Source organism: Squalius cephalus (genome assembly GCF_949319135.1).
Source record: "Squalius cephalus genome assembly, chromosome: 3".
NCBI classification, from domain to species: Eukaryota; Metazoa; Chordata; class Actinopteri; order Cypriniformes; family Leuciscidae; genus Squalius; species Squalius cephalus.
Window position 1 is genome coordinate 38,601,648 of NC_137124.1, and position 25,579 is coordinate 38,627,226.

At 37.9% G+C, this 25,579-nt stretch overlaps 1 protein-coding gene across 1 annotated transcript; it reads right to left on the reverse strand.

Annotated features, from left to right (window-relative positions):
* Window positions 1-72: 72 nt before the first annotated feature.
* On the reverse strand, window positions 73-24,074 carry ppp1r14bb (protein phosphatase 1, regulatory (inhibitor) subunit 14Bb). Its single transcript, XM_079865643.1, has 4 exons — window positions 23,256-24,074; window positions 2,626-2,709; window positions 2,498-2,530; window positions 73-1,892 (listed from the first exon to the last, which is right to left on the reverse strand). The coding sequence occupies exons 1-4, from the start codon at window positions 23,454-23,456 to the stop codon at window positions 1,824-1,826; spliced, it is 387 nt and encodes a 128-aa protein (XP_079721769.1). The 5' UTR covers window positions 23,457-24,074; the 3' UTR covers window positions 73-1,823.
* Between the last annotated feature and the right edge of the window lie 1,505 nt (window positions 24,075-25,579).

Here is a 25,579-nt window from a genome sequence, read left to right on the forward strand (position 1 = left end):
TTGACAGAAGAGACACATATTTTACTACAAAGCTTACTTATTCTTGAAACAGCCACACACACACACACAAAATGTTATTTATCATATTTTTATTAAAGTTGCATAAAAGTGTAACAAAATTGGGCAAAAAACAACCGTTTAGTATTGCTACAAGATACTTTTTTCTCAAAAGGTATGACCTTGATCACAACAGCTTACATTTTTTCTTATTCAAATAATTGAGTCCAGTTGATTCTTTCAGTCCGCGGTCCAATTGGACACGAAAAGGAGAAATGAACAGCACTACAAGGTCCACGTAATGATAAAAAACGATGATTTCATTTTATGTTAATAGATGTTAATGCTTCTAAAAAATGCTCTGTATATAGTCAACTTCCTTTCCTAAAAAACAGAACCACTGAAAGTACAAGAGCCTTTTTATCCTAAAACTTGAAAAAGATTTTCACTTTTGCCTTTTTTCCCCCATGTATATTCCTCAAACATGATTAAATTCATTTGGTTGTCATAACATAAATTTAACCTAAGGCAACATCTGAAAAGTAGGAAGAGTGACTCATGTAGATGAAATGCTGAGGAGCAAGCTAAAAAGAGAAAATGAAAATGAGGGGCTCAAAGAAAAGCAATAAGTGGGCAAAAAAAGGGAGAAAACAGTTGAGAGTCTTGGACAGTTGCCATTGTACCTGACTTTATGTGCTACACAAGTGAATGGGATGGGATGTGAAGGAGCTTCAGTGTATGATTGATATGTGTTAGTATGTGATGGGAGAAGCTCTCCTAAAACACCTGCTGGGAATGGATTTCAAGAGCACTGAGTGAGACTATTAGCCCTCTTATTATAATATTTGATTGGCTGAGACAAAAAGAGCAGATGGCTTCCTGGGAGAGATGATTTAGGAGAGTCATGTGAGAGGATTCATTCTAAACGTACGCTTGGCAGTGACCATGATGCACTGCAGCTTGACTAGCCTGCTCTCATCCAATCGTTCTCTGGAAGAGTCAGTGTGCACATCTGTGGATGTGTGTGAGGCCCAAGAGCCACAGCTGTGGTTGTGTGTGGTCATTTCTCCTGATTCCTGAGGGTGGTGATGCCCATGAATTTCAGAGTGTGTGTGTGGCATGTGTAAGACAGGAGAATTTTTTTTTTTAATAATAATCAAAGCCCCATATTTTCCTACACACAGTTCCCTCCCCTGTTAATACCACAAATCCAAAATAACTCCCTCACTTTATAACAGCTTTAATCACTCTCTTTATTAGTTTTTCTTTAATTAAAAATGTTCCTGCACTTATTCAAGGAAGAGGAGGATCAAAAATAGAGAGAGAGAAAAATCCACAAGGCCGCTTCTGTTTGATCTCCTTTGACGTCATTTTAAACCAAGGATCGTCACAGTTTCACAAAGGGTTTTAGTGCATGTGTTCATTGTGAGAGCAGGAAGCTTTGAAACCATATTGAAACCAAATTCTAACAAAAATCCAAGTTTATAAAATAAAACCATTCTATGCATAAAGACTAATGAAAAAAAAAAAAACATGAAAATATGTTTAATAACATTTCAAAACAATGAAATCTTCCCCCCTTTACAAAAAAATTGAAATAGAATAAAATAATACAAATAATACAAATAAAATCAACAAAATGAGAAAAATAAGCCCTGCTTATAAGGATCTGATTGAATCTTCCATAACTTTGCCTCCTCCTCCCCAACGGATGCAAAGGAGCAACGGGACTGGATGAGCACCTGCTCAGGGGTGAATAGTCACGCCCCTAAAATTGGAAAAGGAGGGATGGGATTGGTTTAGGAGTGGTGGAGGTGGGAGAAGCTTCACTTCTTCTGAGGAGTACTGAGCTTCTGCATGCCACGGATCTTGTCCAGCAATTCAGCTACAAACACCTACGAAAGAAGAAAAAGGAGCACAATTTGAACAAATTTAGCAGAGAGTTGGGTAGTTGATTATGATTCTGCAGATTTCCCCCAGCCATAAGTCCTAAAACTGTGCACATTTGATTATCCCCATTATAAAGAGAATTCATGTTGTTTGAATAAGTAAAATATTAATTCTGCTTGCAGCTGCCGATGTGTATCGTGCTCTCAGCTCTGTACATATTGCCATATTTAAACACATTTCTCATAATTCCACCATCTCTTCACAGAATTAGGATATAAAAAAGAGTGGTAAAAAATCTGTGTTATTTCCGTTTCATTCAGATACTGTTATAGATTTTATTGATATTGTGAATTAGTTTTTACCTTTCTATTTTCTGCTTTTATTTTAATTTTAGTAAGTCATTTATATACTTAAAAAATGTATATGTAGGTTTTTATAAATTTTTATTTCAGTTTCAGTTATTTTAGTACATCAAGTTACACTAAAGAAAATGAGAAATGTTGCCTTGGCAAACTTATTTTATTTCAGTTCATTTTTATTTTATTTAAAGGTACAATGGTTTTAATTATAATAACCCTGCCTGTTCTTAGATACGAGACAATTTACTCACTTCAGTAGGTTTATAACAGTCTACCAGCAGGTCCTGTTGGGCAATAAGAGAAAGAAATGTCATACAAATGTAAAGCCTGTTAAAAATTGAAGACAAACAAGTAAATCTGACATTTTTGAGACGGATACCTTGACTCGTGCAGCACGGTCTACGTCGTTCTCCATGTCCAACAGCTCATCCACATCAATCTCCAGCTCTGGGATCGCCTCTTCCTATGACAGATAAGCAGCATAAGCATCATGAAGCAGAAGGAAACGATCTGTTTGGATCAAGGATATGTCTTATATTCAAATACCCCCAAGAAGTAACAGCTAATTGGAAATTACACAACTATACTCTGTAATTCCCTACAGCTCCTGGAAATGAAGTAGTTTTCCCAGAGGGCTAAGAAACACAGTGGGGAAAGAGTAGCTAGGCAGAGACAATGGAAACACAGTGACGCTGGTTGCACAGATGACTCTGGAATGTTTGTGTATGTAAGTGAGTCTCAGACTGGAGATCTGTCTTTAAAAGGTAGTTATACACAAGTAGCAGTTTATTGTTACGCCTCCACCAGGGCTGATGAAGATATGTGTAATACTGCCTCTTCACCACTAGAGGTATCTCTTGTGTCACACAAACAGTTAAAGGGATAGTTCACCCAAAAATGTTTAATTCTGACATCATTTACTTAATAGTCACCCTCAAGTTGTTCCAAACCTGTATGAATTTCTTTCTTCTGAGTTTGTTTGTCTTCTGAAGATAGTTTGAAGAATGTAGGTAGTAACCAAATGGTTTCTGGTCCCCATTGACTTCCGTAGGTTTTTTCTTCCCATACTATGGAAGTCAATGGGCCTCATCAACTGTTTGGTTACCTACTACATTCTTTAAAATATCTTTTTTTGTGTTCAGCAGAAGAAAGAGACTCATGCAGGTTTGAAACAACTTGAGGGCGAGTAATTGATGAAAGAATTTTCATTTTTGGGTGAACCATCCCTTTAAAAGTCAGCCTTTGGGCAAAACCGTACATAATACAAAATAAAATTTTCCAGTTAGTAGATCAGCACAGAGAGAAGAAACTTTTAAGGTAGTTTCTAAGTTTGATTCAAGTACGTTTCCAGTTGCTTCACCCTTATCTTAACCACTTTAGTGGAATTTATTCATCTATTTAGAGCAATGATGGTTGTGTTACTCACTGGTGTGTGTTGCGATCAGTGTCTACTTGCCCTGGAGTAAAAATGTCTAGCTAGTGTAATTATACATTTAAGTACTGAGTAATATTAGTTAACTACATGTACTTATTATAGGGTTAGGCTTGGTTTAGGGTTAGCTGCATGTAATTATGCATAATTTAAAGTTATTTATAGAAACTACATGTAACAAGGACACTGTAAAATAAAGTGTTACCCTATTTTCCATATCAACATGTCATTGCTTGCTGTGCATTTACATATAGTCTGATTTCACTATTAAAGCCCGTCCATCTTAAAATATGTATATTGTTTGATGATGAGGAAGAGAACAATTGACAGTTTAATATGTTAAAGATGTGATGATTCATCCAGGCTGGCAAATTCCAGCATCATCTAACCATGACTAAGACTGAAAGGGAAGTTGAACACATATACAGCAGCAAAACATTTGGGACCAAATGTGATTTTGCGCCCAAATGTGATTTTGCGCAGATTCAGATAAGCATGTTTGTTTTGTGAAATACTGCCGTGTTTGGCTATTTTTATCAGTCCAGTTCACATATTTGGCCTTGGGTTGTTGGAAAGGCGCTGGCCATGAAACAGATCTGTCTGTTTTTCTTTCCATACTGTTAGTCTGCCATCAGATGCCTTTGGCTTTCAACAAGTTCCCTAATAACTCGAATCAAATCAAAACCTTGATTCAAATTCAAAGCTCTATATATCTCTATGTTTTAGATTTAGCTCTGTTTTTAAGAGTAAAAATCCAACTGTGCCAGTGGAGACTCCAAACCTCAATTATACGCTGCTGTATTTTTCCCCGTCTCGTCCCTTTAGTCTGCCAATTTGGTTTCTTTCTATAAAGTTGTCTCTTTCAGTAAAGACTAGTGAATACGTCTCTCTCCCCGCAAGCTATAAATGGTCTTCACAAGACTCGCAAACCCCCCTCTCTCTCACGTTTCCATTCTCCCTGTTCTGCAAACATTTGCTCCTTCAGAGCCTTTCCAAAACACACTTCATCTTCCAATTCCAGACACACACATACACACGTGTCTTATGAACACGCATAAGCTCATTGTGGTTCTGGAGCAGTGACTCATACGGCATATTAAAATATCGTCTGTCTAGAGAAACTGCCCATTGCTTCACAATGGAAAATCAAAAGGCACATGCAAGATCGGGTCTATTTCTAGAGCTGATCCTTTTTTATTATTCAAATGCTCTCTCTCGTTCTCGATGCTACTATCAGTACTTCGTCTTTTGACCGCGCTCTTCCTCCCCCTCGGTTTAAGCAGCCCAGACCAGCTGTCATTGCACCTGCCTGACTACCCCTTGCCCAAATCTCTCTCTCTCTCTTACTAACACAAGCACACACACTACAGTTCATTCACGCACACTGATATTGCCATGGCACCGTCACATGTGAATGGAAGCTTTAATTGCTCTGTTGAATTAACAAACCTTCAATTTGTGTCTATGACCGAGTAGTGCACATATAACTAAAGGGTGCATGAGTACACAGGAGAGAATGAGCTGTAAAAACCACTTGAGTTGGCTGCTAGGGACTGGAATGTAAGTGTGTGTGTGTGTGTGTAGACACAAGACAAAGAATGTAAGGCACAACATGTGGGCACCATGTGCTACTAGTCACTCACAGAGACAAGGAAAAAGATAAAAAGAGCTACATAAAGCCGAGCAAAAGACAGGAAATACAAATATAACCAAAAAGTCTCTCACAATCACCTAGAGGTTCATTAAATCCACAGAGCTTGTCATTTACACCAAGTTTAATAACCAATTAATGGTCATTTAGCTGAGGATAAAGTGCCTTTATCCAAAGCGACTTACAGTACACTTATTAGAAGTAAAGACACCAGGGGGAAAAGGGTTAAGTACCTTGTTAGAGATGTAGTTTTATGTCCAATACAGATTATTTTTTAATGTTTAGGAGTCTGATAACATTTAGCAAATTAGCAGAGATACTTCTATCCAAAGCTACATTTATGACAAGCAATAATAAGTGCCTAGGATAGTCATCAACAACAGTCAAGAGTAAGCTAGAGTAGTACAGAAACTATAGCAGAAGTTAAAAGGCAGAACAGTAGAGAAAAGAGAGAACAAGGACACTTATATGAGCGGTTGTGGTATAAATTTAAAGTTTGTGAAAGAGAAGTCTTTTGCTACTAATTATGATTGTTATTAAAGGTTACAATAATAAATAATTATGCCATTGTATTTCTATTGCAAATTTACGTTCATGTGTAATTGTTAAGCTAAATATTTCTTCGTTGTGAATGAATAGCTGTTGTGTAAAAAAATATTCAACAATTCAAACAATAATTAAATAAGTTAACTGCGTTTAACTTTGTGACAACTGTCATCTGCCAGCCCAGATCCTAAACATTTATACTCACAACAGCCTGCAAACTGCACGTGATAAAATATTGTTGTATATGTTAAGATATGCAATTTAAATGCATAATATTCTACTCGTCATGCACACTTGTTGTGAAGGAGCTCCCATCAAACAGTGCTGTCAGCAACAAACACAAACGGGAATACAATGTCAACTAGGCTACTTAATGAAGCATGAGATCAAACAGTGACCACAGCCACATTTACAGTGCTGGTCAGAATTATTTGCCCCCTTGGTAAATATGATCAAAGATATATCTGCATTGTGAATCCTTTTGATATATATATATATTTTTTTTTTAAATAGCAAAAATCTATTCTTTCATTGAAGTAAAAGAATTTAATCTCTCCAGATCCTTCAGATTCCCAGATCCATGTTGGCACTTCTTCTCTTCAGTTTAACCCACTCATTTTCTATAGCCTGGAAATCCAGACCCAAATCCGAAAGATTAAGTAATGAAAATCGAGGGGCGGCACCAAGCATGCATTTGAAAATCTCACTGCACGCAATTGGATAATACTACGACCAATCGCAACAATACATGTCATTCACATGTCGCAGCGCTGTCTGTCATCTGTTTAGCCCGCCTCTGGCCTGCCTATATCAGATACACCGATGTGATTGGTGCAGCTCGGCTACAAGGGCATAGTTAAAGAGCATCATTACTCAATACCAGAGTGACTCGCTGAGCAAATTCAAATTGTGCTCTCGCGAGAACTCTGGATTTCCAGGGTACATTTTCTATAGGGTTCAGGTCTGGGACTGGGATGGCTATTGCAGATGCTTGGTTTTGTGCTCAGTGACCCATTTTTGTATTGATTCTGATGTTTGTTTTTGGATCACTGTCCTGTTGGAAGATCCAAACATGGTCCGTTATAAGATTTCTAGCACAGGTTGTCAGGTTTTGATTTTTTACCTGTTGGTATTTGAGCGAATCCATGATGCCATGTATCTGAACAAGATGTCCAGGACCTCTGGCAGAAAATTAGACCCACAGCATTAAAGATACAGCAGAGTATTTCATTTTACACATGGGGTACTTTTTTATCCCTGTGTGCACCAAACCCATCTTAAGTGTTTGCTGCCAAAAAAAAGCTTTTTTTTTTTTTTTTTTTTTCATCTGAACAGCACAGCTGTTGTCAACATTGACAATATAAGAAATGTTTCTTGAGCAACAAGTCAGAATATTAGAATGATTTCTGAAGGGTCATGTGACACTAAAGACTGGAGCAATGATGCTGAAAATTCAGCTTTGCCATCACAGGAATACATTCAATTTTAAAGCATATTGAAATAGAAAACAGCTAGTTAAAATGACAATAATACTTGAGAATATTTTTTTGTTCAAATAAACTTGAGCATAAGAGACTTCTTTAAAAAAAAAAAAAAAAAAAATTAAGTAAAAATCGCACTGACCCTAATATTTTGATTGGTAGTGTTATATATACAAAGGTCAAACACAAGCAGTGTACTCTTGCAGGACCAGACTTCTGACTATCGGCATACAATTTGAACCCACTTGGAAAGAAACAGTCTGACCAATTAATCATTTTCATTTCTGAGATCTGAACTTGATGATACCACAACAGACAAGGATGGGGGGGGGGGAACTTTGAGCAGTATCTTTGTTTCCAGCCAATCAGATTGGAACTGGCGATTTCAGGCATCTCTTGTAATATTCACCAGACAGTCAGTGAACGGATGATGTCTGAGACTGAGACCAAGTCTTTATATCCATGTGAGTCAACCTGTCGGTCAATGTGCAGGTGTGTTGAGTTGCTTTAGTCACGGAGAACATGTCTACCCAGGATTTATGGATGACTGCATTCATGTCTGGAAATGTGTGTCTGTGTGTGTGTGTAACCTTTATAATTCAGCATATGTGTATGAGCATCTAGCACAACAGGTCTCTTGCGGTTATGGTGAATCTGATGTGACATTATGAGAGCAGGGGGGTTTCAGACTTGCGCTAGTTTGACCTACATTATACAGCTGTCTTCATCACCAAGGATGAGGATGGTGGCAACATGGACTCACTGGCAGGGCCATTGAGTTGCCAGACATTACTTGAACTTAGCCAAAAGGCTTTCAATTCCTACGCAACCTCGTCCAAAACAATAACGAGCATTATATAGTAACATATTTAAGCATATGATGTTGTACTATCCTCAGTATTCTCAATATCCTCAGAGTGTGAGTGATGTTCGAGTAAAAGCAGACAATATTTCGGGTTCAATACAAGCCAAGCTCTATCAATGGAAAAATATATGGAAAAACTTTACAGCTCAAGCACTAACAAAGGAAGTACACAAGACCAGTGTTCCAGAGGGTTTACAAAAGTTGCCTGGTTACATCATCATGACAGTGAAGGAAAAAAATTGGATAGAACTACATATAGACAAGGTCAGTAAACGATTAATATCATATTAAAGCCTGTTTACACCAAGAACAATAAATATAATAGTGCCCATGGAATTTAACGCTCTGTTTATTAAGAGCACTGCAGTTGTTTGCCGCTTTGGGTTAGTTCACCCAAAAAATTTTACTCACCCTCATGTTGTTCCAAACTTGTATGAACTTCTTTCCTCTGCTAAACACAAAAGAAGATATTTTGAAGATTATGGGCAACCAAACAGGCCAAAGCCCCGTTGACTCCATAGTAAAAAATAAATACTATGGAAGTCAATGGGGTCCATCAACTGTTTGGTTACCGACATTCTTCAAAATATCTTATTTTGTGTTTAGCAGAAGTAAGACACTCATACAGGTTTGGAACAACTTGAGGATGAGTAAATTTAGTAAATCACACACACAAAAAAAAAAATTCATTCCATCCCTTTAATTCTTGAGCTCTTAAAAGTTGGGTGGATTCCGGCTGTCAATGTTTTTATCGTTCATCAGCCGGATAACAATTCTAACGACGGTGTTCTGTGTTAACGTTATAGTTGTGGTGTAAACTTCACTATTCTCTAAACCTAAAGAAATGATTAAAACCTTATAAGTCCCTAATTAAATTAATGTAAAATTAGCTATTTTCTCTTGTAATCAACGTTAAACCACAGATGACATTGACATAACCTGTATTGATCCCAGAACATCCTCTGAGCGTAAGATGATACACAAGAAGGACAGAGATTGACGTCATGACATTATCTAGGCTAGAGCTGCTTTATAGTTAAAATTAATGTTGCAATTAATTATAATTTAAATGACTGATTCTCGAAATTGGATATTTTCCTTTCTCTATTTCCTGTGTATTACTGTAAAGCTGCTCAGAAGCAATCTGTTCCAAGTAGGCTAAACCTGACTTGACAAGCTTTTAACATAAAAATACATATATATTTCCTCATGGTAATTTTACACAGGCAGCTGTATATGATGAGCCCTTTCTAATAGGGTATATATCTAAATATATGGTAAATATATGACAAGAATTAAGTAAACAGTTTGCTAAATTAAGGGGGTGACTGTGACAGCATACTCATTGACGTATATTACCATACTCTAGACAAAGTCTCTGCTAAAACTTTAACCAAGTTGTTAATAACTCTGATTTCAAAGTGTCTTCTCTTAAGGAGACGTTCCCATGAAGTGTTTGTTCTATCTGCGCACATGTTGTTCTACACTCTTTATGCTCTGATGCATGTGCGTATTTGCTCAGTGCTGACAGTCATTTAAGCCTGATATCTGACCACATATTCAAGTGCCAGCACTTCTACTGCAGGTTGGTTAATCTCTGATGTCAAGATAAGAGAAGAAAGAGTACAGATGAAGAGGATCGAGAAGAAAAAAGGCAGAGAGAGCGGATGGAGGAAATAGAAATCAGAAACTGGTGTCAAAAATCACTTCCATTGGTTTGAAATGATCAATAAATCTAAGAGCCTTTACACTCACATTTACACAATCTTTCTCTCAGGCTTTTACTGTGAGCATATGCAAAAAGTCACTTAATATTACCCATGAGACCAATTACATTACAGTACAGGTGTGCACATTCACCAGCTCTCATCAATGCACAACAACATCCAACATAACTGGAGGAGTAATTCAGGCATTTACTTTACATACTTCAGCTGTTGGTAAAAACCTACATCCTGGGGCAAAACACAGGAAAAAATGATTCATTCCATGATAGTGAGAAAAGTTGTTTTTTTTAAATAAATACACCAGCTCTTAAATGTTCGGATGACTTACTGATCAAGAATCTAGTTTTCAATTCGTATCACTCGACGTCTGTGATTTCAAGTACCGATTCGGACGGGACTAACATCTCTGTGTTTATTACAGAGGTGCGAGTGTGTGTTTTCTAGACGTGGGCGTTACAGAAGGTCATCTGTTGTGCGTGCATCATGTACATGTCTTTTAATTTATCATTTGTTAATACGATTTTTATTTATTATAAAAAATAAAAAAAACATTTAAGTGAACTTTACGAGTTTATAGCAGTGGCAGTTTATAATAAACTTCCATAAGTGAGCAGAAAAATCTATGTATCTTACTCTTACCTGACACTGATATTAAAATGGGCAGTCTTCGCAGTTTCTGTGATTTTGCTCTATTCATTTCAATTTGAATGATTTTGTTGGATACAATTCATATTGCAATGAAATGAACACCAAACACTGAAGATTGGTGTGCAGACAGTAGCTCAGGTAGGTCAAAAAACACATGAGGAGCAGCATTAAGATAATACAACATCAGCAATCACAGACATTCACATTCGGACGGGATAAGATTTCTCAGAGGAGAGCAGAATAAGCTATTTCCTTTACAAGAGAGAATTCCAATTAACTGAACGGTAAAATGATTCTATGACTTATACGGGCATATGAATATTTACCTATTTAATTGCCCATATTTTAATTGAAGATATGTCATAATAGCAACACTATGAATGCAAATTGAATAATTTCACAAAAATAACCTATAGGATTTAATGAAAGCAAAGATGTCTGAAATGTAAATCTAATTCATGGAAATACTGAATAACAACAATAATTATTATATTTTAAAAATAACAACACTAGTAACAACAAGCCACTTGGGGCCATCTGTGTCAATTCTGGGGGTTGACATCTATAACCCAAGTGTCTCGTTTTTATCTTCTTACTTCTTGCTTACCTCGAACTTTTGGACCCATTAATGTTTTTAGACTAGTGGAGTAAAAGTCCCTCATTAACAATTAGACACACACACACAAAAAAAAGATTTTCAACATAATACAATGTCATAGATCACTATTTTCCAGAGACACAAAATTAGATCAATTAAAGGAGAACTCCGGTCAATTTTAACATTGAGCTAATTTTTTTGTAAATTTGGAGTGCTGTCAATACAGAGAACAACAACAAAAATCGGTGTTGCCTACACCGTGTTATCCTCTTTTCAAAATTTGCACCCTGTTGACTTCAATGGGGCAAGTTTTAAACGTGCTTTTAGCCTCTTAACATCCTTGATGTGTCATTACAAGTGCCCAGCCATGTGAGTGAGTTTATTTAGAGTGAACACGGGTGAATCTGACTGCAGTAGATGTGAAAGATATGAATAAAAATTATGTTATTTCAGCCAGCGCACATACCTGTATTTACATCCTGTTTTCAGCTGAAGTCCACAGTAGTCGATTGTCGAGTTCGAGCGCATGATCGTACGTACTAAACCTATGCGCGTGAACTCGACAATCGACTACTGTGGACTTCAGCCGAAAACAGGATGTAAATACAGGTATGAGCACTGGCTGAAATAACATCACTTTAAATCATATCTTTCACATCTACTGCAGTCAGATTCACCCGCGTTCACTCTAAAGGAATCACTCACATGACCTGTGCACTTGTAATGACACATCAAGGATGTTAAGAGGCTAAAAGCAGGTTTAAAACTTGCCCCATTGAAGTCAACAGGGTGCAAATTTTAAAAAGAGGATAACACGGTGTAGGCAACACCGATTTTTGTCGTTGTTCTCTGTATTGACAGCACTCCAAATGTACAAAAAAACTGTTTCGACTAAATCACAAATGTTGATATTCAGATGAAATGCCTTATACCTAACGGTTTGCAATAATCAAGCAGCATAACAGATGGCTTTTGTACAGCTAAAATAACGAAGTAACTGACACTGGAAGCCTTGCACATTCAAGTCAAAAATGGACATGCCTGGTCTGACATTACACAGAAGCTTATGAAGACTGCAATGATTCAGTGATAAGACAAAACAGATGCCCTTTGATATGCGTTGGCCAAGCTTCCTGTTTAAATAGAAAATGTTACAGGAAAGAAAGAAAACTGCCCTCAACAAACTATTTCATGGGGTCTTCTGTTATGATCCCAAATAGTAGCCTATACTAACACCCAGATGAAGTCTAAACTATAGAGGGGAGTGACAAGAGAGATTGTGAAACGTCTTGGATCTCATAAAACCTAAAACCTACAGAAGTTTGTTATGAATCACTCGCTCTCCACCTCATCCAGCTCACTTTACTAACCTCTGATCCATCTCATGTGAACACACACACAGTGCTGTACTATTGATTTCTTCTCAGTCGGCGGCTGCAGTCTGACATTATGACAGCAGTGGTGCTGACAGAGAGAAGAGGACGGGACACATGCCGCCTCAGGAGCGAGTCCTCTGGCTGGGCTGAAGTGGGCCAGTGAGGGGTGGAGGTGTCTCTCCACACACACTGGCTTATCAGTAGAGAGCACATTGACGAATAACAAGCAACACAAACACACACACACGAGTGAGCGAGACTTTTTCCCTACATTAAAACAAAAATGGACTTTTTACCTTCATAAAAACAACAGCAACACTGTAAAAGACAAATGATTAGATCTTTTGTTGGTCTTTTATTTAAAAAAATATGCTTGTAAATTAATATTACATTTTACACAAGCTGAAAATATAGTGTTGAATAAGAAAGAAATTAATTACTCTAGTTTAAACCAACAAAGTCACAGAGAGTCAGATGGGCTGTGTATTTTCATATTATGTAGCGAATGACCCCAGGGAGGGAGAGCATGCTTTATAAGAGACCAGCTCATATGGGAGCTGTTTCCATAGAAGTACTGTTGCTGAACATGACACACACACACACACACACACACACACACACAGATACAAAACACCAAATCAACAGGTCACTCACTACACATTTGACCTCCCACTTCCTTCTTGACAAAGAATGTAAAAACTAAAGCAGTAAGGATGTAAGAAAAGGAGAGCCACAAACAACCATTAGAGAAAATCCAGATGTCTGTAGTGACAGAAAGAAAAATGTAACAACTCTTGTGATTAGATGCATTGCTGAGTCTGAGACAAGCAGAGAGGCCTAATTAAGAGAAACAATAATGACCTCAACGAAATGAATCGCAATCAGTCCATAAGCTTAATCAACTGGCAAACCCACAGAATTGTTAGAGATTTGAGACTAATAGAAAGCAAGCAATTTATTTAGGCTCAGTCTGACTTAACCCAACCTAACATTACAGACTTAACTCAAAATTACAGTAAACAAAGTATTTCTTTATCTGATATAATGTTAATTTACTGACCTATCGATGTACTAATATCTGTTCTGTACCATTGTAATACTCTGACAACCACCAATCACAGTGGTGATGATGAGTCACATGATGAATCAAAGCTCATCACAAGCAGCTTTTTTTACAAGAAAGTAAATAGTAATATATAGAAGCTGCACAATCATTTAACTGTACGGTATTTACTGTAAAATTACATTAAATGTACAGTTAGATCTATCACAGTTATTCACTGTATATAGTACAGAAACTTTGTTACCAATTAACAGTTTTTCACTGTAGCATTTTTACAGTATTTTACCGTTAAAATCACGATCATTTTACAGTGAAAGGGGACCTACTATGCCAAATTCACTTTTATATTGTTAATGAACATATTTGTCCGCAGTGTGTGTACAAAACCATTATATTGTGGTACAAATCCATCCGCTCTGTTTGTTATTACCCCAGTAAATCTGAAAAAAGTAAACCTCTACACACTGACAAAACATATTTACAATTGCACCTTTATTAAAATCCAGTCATAACAAAATATACCAACTTCCTGTTCAACAGGAAATGAGTCAACACGGGACAGAAAGTGTTTTTCACAGGATCTTTAAAACAGAATTTCTGTATTATTTAATAGTATGCTTTTAATAAACACTTTTGTGTGTCTGAACCTCTTTAATAGTTGGTTTCCTGTTTACGTAGCATATTTATTTCAAAGCTGTTAGAGAACCTCGAACTCGGGTTTGCAAAGAAACAATGAACTAATTTTAAAAGAAAACAATTAAAAGAAAACCCGATAAGATATATATAAAATTAGTTTTCCTGCATGTCATGTGGCCATTAACCAACCTCAGAGAACTATGCACATGCTATGAACATGCAGATTTCTTATTAAATTACTGAAATACTAACTTCTTTTAAGTTTCAGGGGGTACTTCAAGTCAATATTTTAGGTCAAAGGGGTTAGGCTGACAAAAAAAAAATTTGGGAATCCCTGAGTTAAACATCACTAAATCACTAGTGGTGTTTGATATGGGATAGCCATTGCAAAACATCATGAGATCTTGAATCAATAAATATGGTGTATAATGTGTGCTGTAGTCTTTTTAAAATATGGCTCTGTGGTCATTCCTCCTAAAGATAGAACAAGTTGGAGGGGAGAAGAGTGGAAAAAGCAGAGGTGATAAAGAGAAACACAAACAGGGCAAGACCTGCAAGCCTCTCTCTCTCTCTCTCTCTCTCTCTCTCTCTCTCTCTCTCTCTCTCTCTCTCTCTCTCTCTCTCTCTCTCTCTCTCTCTCTCTCTCTCTCTCTCTCTCTCTCTCTCTCTCTCTCTCTCTCTCTCTCTCTCTCTCTCTCTCTCGTTTCTGGAGCGGAATAATGCAGGCAAGCGTTCATCATATTCCCTAGATTAGAGCACTTTAGGATATTCAGTCTGGGCGCCTTCAAGTGTGTGCGCATGCATGTCTGTGCATGTGTATTTCTATTCGTACTTGATTGAAACCAAGTTACCCACAATTCCACTAATCCACCGAGTACCTTCAGAACTGGGCACTTCAAAAAGACTTTTTAATACCAGCAAGTATATGGCTAAAAAAACACTGAGAAGAAACAGCCTTTACATCAAGCTGGAAATCGTAGAGGAAAATGGGAAAACGTTACTGTGCTCCGCTGCTCTAGTTTCTGTAATTACAGGTTTCTAGCGGTAATTATCACAAAGCCCTTTAGACTAATGAAAGTGTTTCTGCATCATTAAAGGACTGAAGGGTATTGCTGTGACTACACCCTTTGACCTGATATATGGTGATGATTGGTGATGATGTCACAGGTGGAGTTCAGGCCCAGCAGATGCGTTTTTGATGTGGAGATTGGAGTTTAAAGCTACACTGTGTAACTTTTTTAGTTGATTCTTAGCAAAAAACACTTAGTTCTTTCAAAAATATATGTGCTCATTAATGTATATTTACTTCTTTCAAGTAATAAAGTATTCTCTTAAGTTTATAATCTGCCATTGAAAGTACATACGGGTGAGGGGTTCGAATGCCGGTCGCCATGTTGCCCCTCCATCTTGAAACTACATTAGCCAAAGAGGGACATGCCTGTAAATTCAAGCTTCGCCTTTTGCGTTTTTCACTCAGTGACACCTGACGAATGCGAGGGGGAGATTACTCGCGAGCGCCGGCAGATTTGAAAGATAGTGCGGTGTGTGTGTGTGTGTGTGTGTGTGTGTGTGTGTGTGTGTGTGTGTGTGTGTGCGCGCGTGCGTACTCACATTTGAAAGAGAGAATTAAAACGTCAACGCGACAGACAAATCAGCAAGACCATAGTCAATATTGGAGTAACTTTTCCCAGATGGAAAGAGCTCATGAGGAGAAAAGATTTTAAAACGGACGCCGAGGTTGCCTGCTTTCTTCTCGACAGGTAATTCAGCCTGTTGTAATTCATTTGTGTAAATTCGAAGTTTTATAGTTGCTTGTCTAACCATAGCATGGTTGTGCATAACGCCAGAACGACCTCTAGTATAACTTCATCCTCGCGTCAATGGTGAAAAAGTATTGTTTACCTTGTAACATAAATCTGTGCTGCGACAGATCACAGGTAATGAATAGTTTTAAAGGTGCAATTTTTTAAGCTATATAAAAAAAAAGGACACTGTAAATTTTAGTTATTTTTAATTGCTTTTACTTTGTACACATTGTAACATTAGCCTAATCTGATTATGCTGGGATAGCCGATTCCAAGGGTGACGTTTACCTCCTGACATCTGTCCTGTAGTTTTATTCATTTTAGACATATTGTTTATTATTGTCTTGGACGAAGTCGATAACTGGAAGCCATGTTAATCTTGGAATAATACAGCCACCGTAGGAGTTAAAACGCTCTCGGAATTGAGAGGAACAGAAACTAATTTTCACTGGGTAGTCATATACAATTTCACCGCTAGATGGGGGTAAAAATCACACAGTGTAGCTTTAAGACAGGAGGAAATCTGACTTTTTGTTTTACGTCTTCATTTAGAGGTTCAATTTCAAGATAAAGGCAGTCTTGCATTACCCTGCAAATCCAGAGTTCTCACGAGAGCACAGTTTGAATTTGCTCAGCGAGTTGCTCTGGCATTGAGTAATGATGCTCATTAACTATGCCCTTGTATCCGAGCTGCACCAATCACACCAGTGTATCTGACATAGAAGACTGCAATGATTCAGTGATAAGACCCAGGCCTTAAGTCGTATATATATGCCAGAGGCGAGATGACGACAGCGCTGCGACGTCGAAGTCATTAGTAAACATTGCAAGATGGCTAAGGATGAACACCAGTTGTTTGAAACGGCTTTGGCTGCTACAATGAACGAGTTAGACTTGGCTTTTTATCTAAAAGAGGAACAGAAGAAGGCGATCGAATCGTTCCTTTGCAAGCAGGAAGTTTTTGCTGTTTTGCCGACCGGATACGGCAAGAGTCTAATCTACCAGATAGCTCCGCTGGTAGCTAAGCGTATGGGGCTCTGGATACATCACCCCGTGTATTGTTGTAATTGGTCGTAGTGTTATCCAATTAATCTTTCAGATTTGGGTCTGGATTTCCATGCTAGTCTTGCATGTCCCCTCCAGCTCTCTAAACACATTTATGTCACATTCACAAACACACATCAGGTGACAAAATTGAATTGTTCAAAACAAAAACAAAAAACAAAAAAACAGAACAGAAAGCAGGTATTGTGTGTGTTTTTTTTTGTTTGTTTTTTTGGATAAGCCATCTTAAAAATGCAATGCTTATGGCAGATGCTAAAAAAAAACACACCAAAGGATCTGCTGTAACAATCTTTGTATGGCATGCAAAAAATATAAAATTTTAAACAAAAAAGGGGAAAAACATAAATCGACTAGTCTGTTGTTAGTCAACCATTGTGACCCACCCAATATCAAATATCAAATTAATAGTGCACTCCAATCCTGTTATCTTAGGTTCTCATGGCTTCAACCTACAGTAACCTTCCGAAGCAGAATTACTTAACTGGATTATAAACAAGCTAAAGAGCCAGACAGTCTGTCTGTTTGGAAAAGTTAACTTAGTTCACTTTGCTGAATCCTCTACTCTTGAATTAGGCTGTGTACAAAAGGTTATTTCCAGCCGGATCAGAGCCCTTTTACATAAGGATCACTGAGTGGCCAACAGAAAAGGCAAGATCTGAAGACCTCCTGCTTTGAAGCACGTTGAGATCAATAAGTCTGTCTATAATTGAGGACCATTTAAAATGGTTTGTTGTTCACTTTTGCAAACAGAACAGCATCATAAACATTCATTCACTGCATAACACAAGATGAAGTTGACTTAACAGGTTGCTAACTCTTAGGCTTACAGTGAGGAAAATAACTAGTCAATCAGCATTAGTGTGTATACTCATCTCTCCCTCTCTGTAATCAGGATCTGTGATTAGCGGGTGGGTGTGTAAATACAGTTATGTAAACGGAAGAATGTTAGATGCTGAGCAAATTAAGACAATGGCTGCAACCAAATTCACACTTGTACTAAGAACTAAAATGATATACTTCGCTGGATACTTTTGAGAATGGGACATTCTACTACATTATAAAATAACGTCTTTAAACTATTGATATGCATAGTTTTAGATTAAATTCATTACCGAGTATTTATTAACTTTTATTAAAACTTCGGCCTCATGTTTCTTGACACTTTTTAATCGACTCACTGAAAAGTCTAAAAATAACAGTAAGTAAACAGTTTCTATTCTTTAGGATGTACAGTATGTGAATTGGGACACGGTGCATGATATGATCATCCATGAAGTGCAATTTGATGTTATACGGTATCTGTTAAGAGTATAAATTGAAATTAATCAAAATTAAAAGCTAAAAAAACTCATCGAAATCAACAAATCAAGTGTTTTTGCTACAGTAAATTCATGTAAAAACATGACAAATCATGAAAACTTAAGGTTTGGGCTTATTCATGATCTCCAAATACCTGCTGGTATGTGGCATTATTATACAGCTGAATGATTCATCTTCATTTCTACTGAGAAATTCTGTGTTTACTTAAAGGGAGTGTATTGAACTCAAAACTGTGAACAACAACTGAGAATCTTTTGAGACAAATGCAGAGATCCAACTCCTTGTATTATTACTCTACATACATTACAGTTCAAAAGTCTGAAGATTTTTTTAATGTTTCTGAAAGAAATTATGCTCACCAAGGCTGCTTTTATTTAATCATAAATACAATAAAAACAGAATTCTTTTGAAACAGTATTACAATTTAAAAATAACTTTTATATTTTAATACATTGTAAAATGTAATTTATTCCTGTGATGACGAAGCTGAATTTTCAGCATCTTTACTCCAATCTGCAGTCGATCCTTCAGAAATCATTCTAATATGCTGATTTGCTGCTCAAGAAACATCTCTTAATAAAATCAAATGTTCAGTTGTGCTGCTGAAGCATTAATTAAATTTAAAAAAAAAAAAAAATCATACTGACCTCAAGCTTTTGAACGGTAGTGTAGAATAAAGGGCCCTACACACCAGGACGAATATCGGCACGCGTTATTCGCCAGCGTTTTTCAACGCGTTTTTTGTGTTCACACCCAAGCGATTTTCGCTGACGATGAGCCGAGTGAACATGCAAATTCATTCCCTGACATTAGATGGCGCTTAATGTAAAACAGAAACCACTCCATAACAGTCTCCATTCTCTTTTATCAAGATTTTTGTAGTCGCTGTCGCGTTTGTCATATAGTTCTTTATGTTCCGACACCAACGAGACCAGCAGCTCTACAATCATCTTGCCTTGCATCTTCCTCGTCTTATTTCTTCCCGGCAGTGTAGACGCTACCAGAGAATGTCTAATAGGAAGAGAATTGGCACTCTCTGCTTACTTCCGGTTTCTGGACTGGCTGCAGTAACACGTCTCTGTCCATGCGGGGGCGCTCGCAGGCGTGTGCAGAATGAATGGAGGTCTATGGCGAAAAACCCTCAAAATCCACTTTTCTCAGGATATAATTTTTTGTCTAGTAATTTGAATGTTGTATTCGAAAGGAGATGCAAAGAAATTACACATTGCTGGGTGTTAGATTTTTTAGAGTCACTTATTTGCTTTAAAAAGTCTTTTAAAATGTCAATGACGTCAGAATGCTGACGTCATTAGCAGAATGCTAGCGTGTTATAGGCAACAACAACTCAAACTGTAAGAAATCGAAAAGAAATAAGTAGCCTACTCGTTCATTCATCTTTCGACCTATAACCCATGTTGAACTTGCAAAACCTACAATAAAATCTGAGATTTCTCAACGGCAATCAGGTGAAAGAGACACATTTAGCCGTCTAGCCCCATTGACTCCCATTCAGTCTGCACTCGCTCGATCACCCCCAGTGGAATTCTAATGGAACTGCAACCAAGATCGATACAATGGGGCTATATAGGAAGTGCCAAGGCTCTCCGTAGACGGGCTCTGACGCTACTTGGTGTATATCTTCTTCGCCGTTACGTATGTGTGCTCGGCAAGACCGTTTTGTGTTTGAGCGCCCCCAAGTTGTGTTTTACTGTAACTTCAGAAGCTCCAGACACGTGAACAAAAGCGCCAATCTCATTGGTCAGATAGTTTTTGACGCGGCGCGTCAAACCAAAAAAACGAACGCAAGGCGTTTTTAAAAAAATGACGCTTTTACGCGTGCCGTTTTTCGCGCCGGTGTGCACTCACATTGGCGCCCTTTGTTTAGTCACGAGGCGTTAAACGTCGTCCCAGGCCTTAAGTCGTATATAGTGTGCGGGGGTTTTTTTTGTTTATTTTTTGCAAATCTCTAACAGACATGCAAAGCTGCTTTTTTAAATATACATTCTGACTGTAGGACATGCCTGAACCTGTTCTTTCCCCTACACACTAAAACACAGATGCATGCAGAAACACGCAGCACACACACACACTTTCACACAGGTGTAGGGGGGATGCTTGACAGCAGCTAGCAGGTGAGGAACTGAAGTATTCAAATAAGGTCTGAGAGTGAGGAAGGAGATAAGAGAGAACTCAACACAGAGCAAATATAGAGCCAATATAAAGAGCAGCTCAACATCCTGACACGGTTCATCATTGTGCGGCACGGGCACAAACAAAAGGACTGCTCCAAAGCTGAGGTCACGGGACTGCTGTGACCTTTACTGCCTTCTTAAAACATCAGAGTCACAACATACACACACACACACTTCCTGCAGTTTCGCCTGTCACTGGCATTTCCTTCGGTCATGACTCACGGCTCGGCAGTCTCCATTATGCAGCATCAACCCGATGATCCCAGAAACTGCAATTATGCCTCTCCTTCTCCTCCTAAGCCTGTCAGAGTATCCTTCATCCCCTCTTTCTTTCATTTATTTGCCTTTTCCTTCTTGTACGCATATACAAATTTGCTGATTCATTCCAAAGTGAACGAACTGGTAGCAAACATTTGTGGACAAACTATTGCTCAACCATGTCACAGTGTACAGATGTACACACTTGACTCATTAATTTAAACCTAGTCCAAATCAGATATATTTAGCAATTTCATGAGACATAATGTGTTAAAAAGTGCAGTTGTATGTAGCAAAGTGCAACACACTGTGTGAGTGTTAATGAGAGGAAGGAGGAAAAACACTCAACGCCATCCTTGTGTTCCTGGCCAAAGCCACAGCTGTCCTTCTCTATACCTCCCTCCCTCCAACTCTTTCACAGACCGTCTGTTAGTCTCCATCAATGACTGTCTGTTTACTTCTCCCTTGATTTTTGCATCCTCTTTTTTTAACTTCATTTAACACTGCCATTAGTTCCTGATTTCAAAGAGACTCCAATCAAGCGATGATGTCTCAGTCATTAGTCAATCATTCCCTGAAAACACACTTGCTGAGCTTGAAAAATGATTTTCTTCCCTCATGTTTGACCCTCCTAGTCAGTATTTTTATTTTCTCCTCCCTTTTATTATCCGCAGCAATTTTCCTTAACGCCAAGCCACATCTGTAGCATTGTTACAAAAGCATTTCTGTCTGGTCTTTTTAAAATACTACACACTCATCCAGGGAAACCAACCACTTGCTGTGCAGAAAGTGAGATTATAATGACTTGATTGCTTCTCTATGGCAGTATGCAACGCTGGCTCCTTCCACGGCAAAATTGGTTATCTGGCTTCTGACAATTTAAGTAGTTTTAAATTAAAAGGATTAAGACTCTCAAGGGACCTCCACGTCACACACTATTGTTTACTAAAAAGCTAGGAAAGTTGGCAAAGCGGATTTAACATGCTGGCATGGGTTTGGATAATGTGAGGAAGCAAGTGCATGTTTGTGTCTGGCTGTGTGGTTATAGATTGGGGGAGGGTACATACAAGAGACATGAGGAATATGCTAAACTACATGTTCATCTCTTTTGTTAAAAGGCTGGATTTTCCCTCCTAAGACAGGTTTATGATCAGTCTCAACACTCATTTTTGACTTCATGTACTTGAAGACTATGTAAAAGACAACCAGTTGGCCTGTTTAAATTAATCTTTAGTGCTTTTTTTTTTTTTTACACTGAAGAAGAGTCACAAGGCCAACAAAACGTTTCTTTTTCAGAAGGTCATGGGAGTTGAGAAGAAAATTAAAAAAAAATTAAGTCTTTTAAAAGTCTCAAAGTCTTTTCAAGTAAGATTCAGGTTCCTGGAGAATTGTTCCTCATTGTTAAGTTGTACCTGTTTAACACCTGAGTGAATTATTTTTGTGAAATTATATTTTGTAGGTAGCTACGTCACATGTCAAATAAAAGGTCACAGGACATCGCATAACGTTATATAGTGCAGGATTGTATTCATTCGTCGAATTCTAAAAGTATGGTAATTCTGATCCAACTAGATTATCTGTGGATATCTACATTTTCCAACCATCATTTGACTTCTGTTTTATGAATACTGCCAAAAGTACTGATTTATGCATAGACTGTAAGCTTAGTAGTAGAGCAAACTAAGTACGCATACATTTGGACGCGGGGCACACGCTTCTCGACACCTACTGGTGTAACGATGTAGCTTGCAGAACGCGCGTCACTGAATTAATTTTTAGTGAACGGAAACAAATCCCTATAATGAATCTCGAATCAGAATGAAGCGACAGCACCCCCGAGACGGTATATGGTCAATCTCATCATCACACACCTTTTCCAATTTTGATACGCTTTAATGTTTAAATTACGCGCCATATAAAATCTTTAACTATTACTGGTTTCATCAGGTTAACCTTCTCACCGACATTTTCGAACGCGACGTACACGTGACGTCAGCGCGCGTTACGCGATAACGCGCAGGTAGATAAAGTCGAAATACACGTAGTAGGCTAACTAATGCGCTCTCCCTTAAGTATCTTGAAGTAAAATATGGGTCAACTGCAGATTGACACAAAGGCTACTTACATTCTGCACATTCGCTCGTAATGATGTTACGGTGGCTGCGTAGGATAACTTGATCAACTGCCGTTACAAAGCGCACTTATCTATGAATAACCTCTTGAAACTGTTGGTGACTTTATAATTTCTTTTTGTTTAGTAAATAAACTAATCTACTATAGCCTACAATCCAAAAAGATGAATAGTCTATCTTACTTTTATTTAGTAAAGCTTTCACAAAGTCTTACCTCACAGTCGTAGAGATCCGTTAGCTGGTCAATAATCCACTCTTCCAAATTAAGTCTCTTTCTCAGTTCTTTCCGGTCGTATTTCACTGTGACCCGTCCTTGCTTGCGGGCCGGGGTCTCGGCTTCTTCGGTTGAGCCGGTGGGCGTCTGGAAGTAAACGCGAGCTGGTTGGCTCGATTCTGGACTTGTTACCGCCGCCATAGTCCGCAAATATGCTGTGAATAACCGGCTGGTAAGAAAGATAGGGTTTTCTTCCCCGTGTTTGTTGAGCAGTGTGATTTAAAAGGCCACTAATAAAGCTATTTATTCCTTCTCGCGGAACTCAATGACATTTGGCAACTACTTGATAATATTTCTAAAGTCATATGAAGTAACTATATATTTGATTGTTTGTTTCGCTTGGTATTGTACCAATCTATAAAGCCGCTAAGCACTTACAGGACTGCAAACCGCGTGTCTCCTTTTGCTTTAGAAAGTAATGCTACAAACGCTCAAATCACTTCAAACTCCAGCGTCTTCCTCGTGGCCTACTGTTTTCCTTTAAATAAAAATGGAAGCCGTTTGCAATGATTTAACCGTTCATTTAAAGAGAAACGTCAGCGTTCCTTTTATCTTATTCGAAGCAATAAAAACGAAAACAAACAGTGCAGTGTCCCCCTTCTTTTTGTCCTTCCTTTCCCCCTCCTCTCTTTTCCTACTCTGCTTCTCTCACCCGAGTGATGTGTGTGTGCGTGCGTGTGTGTGTAACCCCCTCTGAGCCAGGCTGTCCTTTCTCTCCCTCCCTCTCTGACAGCCTCTCTCTCTTCCTGTCTCTATTGCTGACTAATAAGTTAACCAACCCTCACTTCAGGCTAAATACAACCAGATAATCCTGTTATTTCAAGTGAGTTGCTAAAATAAGTGAGGAATAAAAACAGTGCTCGAATTGAGGGGGGGCTGGGGGGATCCGGGACCCCCCATAAGGTATTAGGGACCCCCCATAAGAAGTAAAAAATAGAATTAGGGGGGTCCCTCGGATATTTTTATTTTAGTAAAAATAATAATGGCAAATCAAAATAAATGCATGCGATGAATACGGTAAATTTCGTGAATTGATTATTTACAATAATTTATTTTAAGTTTGTTTATAGGCTAGTTGTCATATCTCTTTAAAATGTAAACGCCCCGCCTAAAGAGCGCTGTGCGCGCGCATGACATCGTCGACTGACAGGACTGTTTGTTTGGCGCCGCTCCGGTGAAGCTAATTTTAGCTTTTAAAAAATGGAGAAAAATAAACCTCCACTCGCAGTCGGGAAGAGAAAGCTTCTTACTGACTTTTTTGAGGCAATAGTCTCTCGCTATATCTTTCTACTTTATATCTATCCACTCCATGTTGCTTTTATAAATTGGAAACATTAACGTTACATTTTTTCATAATTAATAGTCCTGGTTCTACAGGAGTGCTAGAGATCTCGATGAAGATGGATAACAGCTTTTTAGTAATTATAAAGGGAGCGCTCGTTGTGCGCTTTCTATGCTTTCTAATATCCATTCAGAATTTGTATTTCTTTGTATATACGTTAAGTTACTGTAACTTGTTTTTCATGCTACTAGGACCAATGGCTGCGTAAACACTGCAAAGTTTTGGGAATTACATACGCATTTATGCGGGATTCACTCTTGAAATAGCAATGATTTATTTTGATTGCCATAGTATTGTTTGTTCCTGAATAAAGCAGGCTTTTTCACTGCAATGGTTGAATAGTCTGCTGACTCACTCACTCATGACAGTGCTTTGCCGCCACCTACTGGACGTAACTATGTAAAAATCGTATGTGCTGAAATAGTCCCTACCAACACACAGGCTGAAAGCCTGTTTTGTCACAATTTATAATAAACAAGTTTCATGCATTTAATCAAGTCTTTTGGAACAAACATTATCACAGTGTCACATCAATCATCAATCAGTTGTTTTTAGGGTAAATACTACATTGGTAAATAAAGCTAGAATCATTCTGTTGGATGTACACTACTGTTCAAAAGTTCAAGAGTCTCTTCTGTTCACCAAGCCTGCATTGATTTGATCCAAAATACAGTTAAAACAGTAATATTATGAAATATTATTACAATGTAAAATAATAATACAATAAAATATAATTTATTTCTGTGATCAAAGCAAAATTTTCACCGTTACTCCAGTGTTCATCACACGATCCTTCAGAAATCCTTCTAATATGATGATTTGATGCTCAACAAACATTTATGATTAATATCAATGTTGAAAACAGTTATTTACAGTATTTAATTTTTTTTTTTTTAGTTTGATGAATAGAAAGTTTATCTGA

Excerpts from the sequence above, each read along its gene's own strand:
- ppp1r14bb (XM_079865643.1), bottom strand. The coding sequence starts at position 23,456 with ATGGCGGCGGTAACAAGTCCAGAATCGAGCCAACCAGCTCGCGTTTAC. Across the intron at positions 2,710-23,255 it reads CGGATCTCTACGACTGTGAG|GAAGAGGCGATCCCAGAGCT; the intron begins GTAAGACTTTGT and ends TATCTGTCATAG. Across the intron at positions 2,531-2,625 it reads ACCGTGCTGCACGAGTCAAG|GACCTGCTGGTAGACTGTTA; the intron begins GTATCCGTCTCA and ends ATTGCCCAACAG.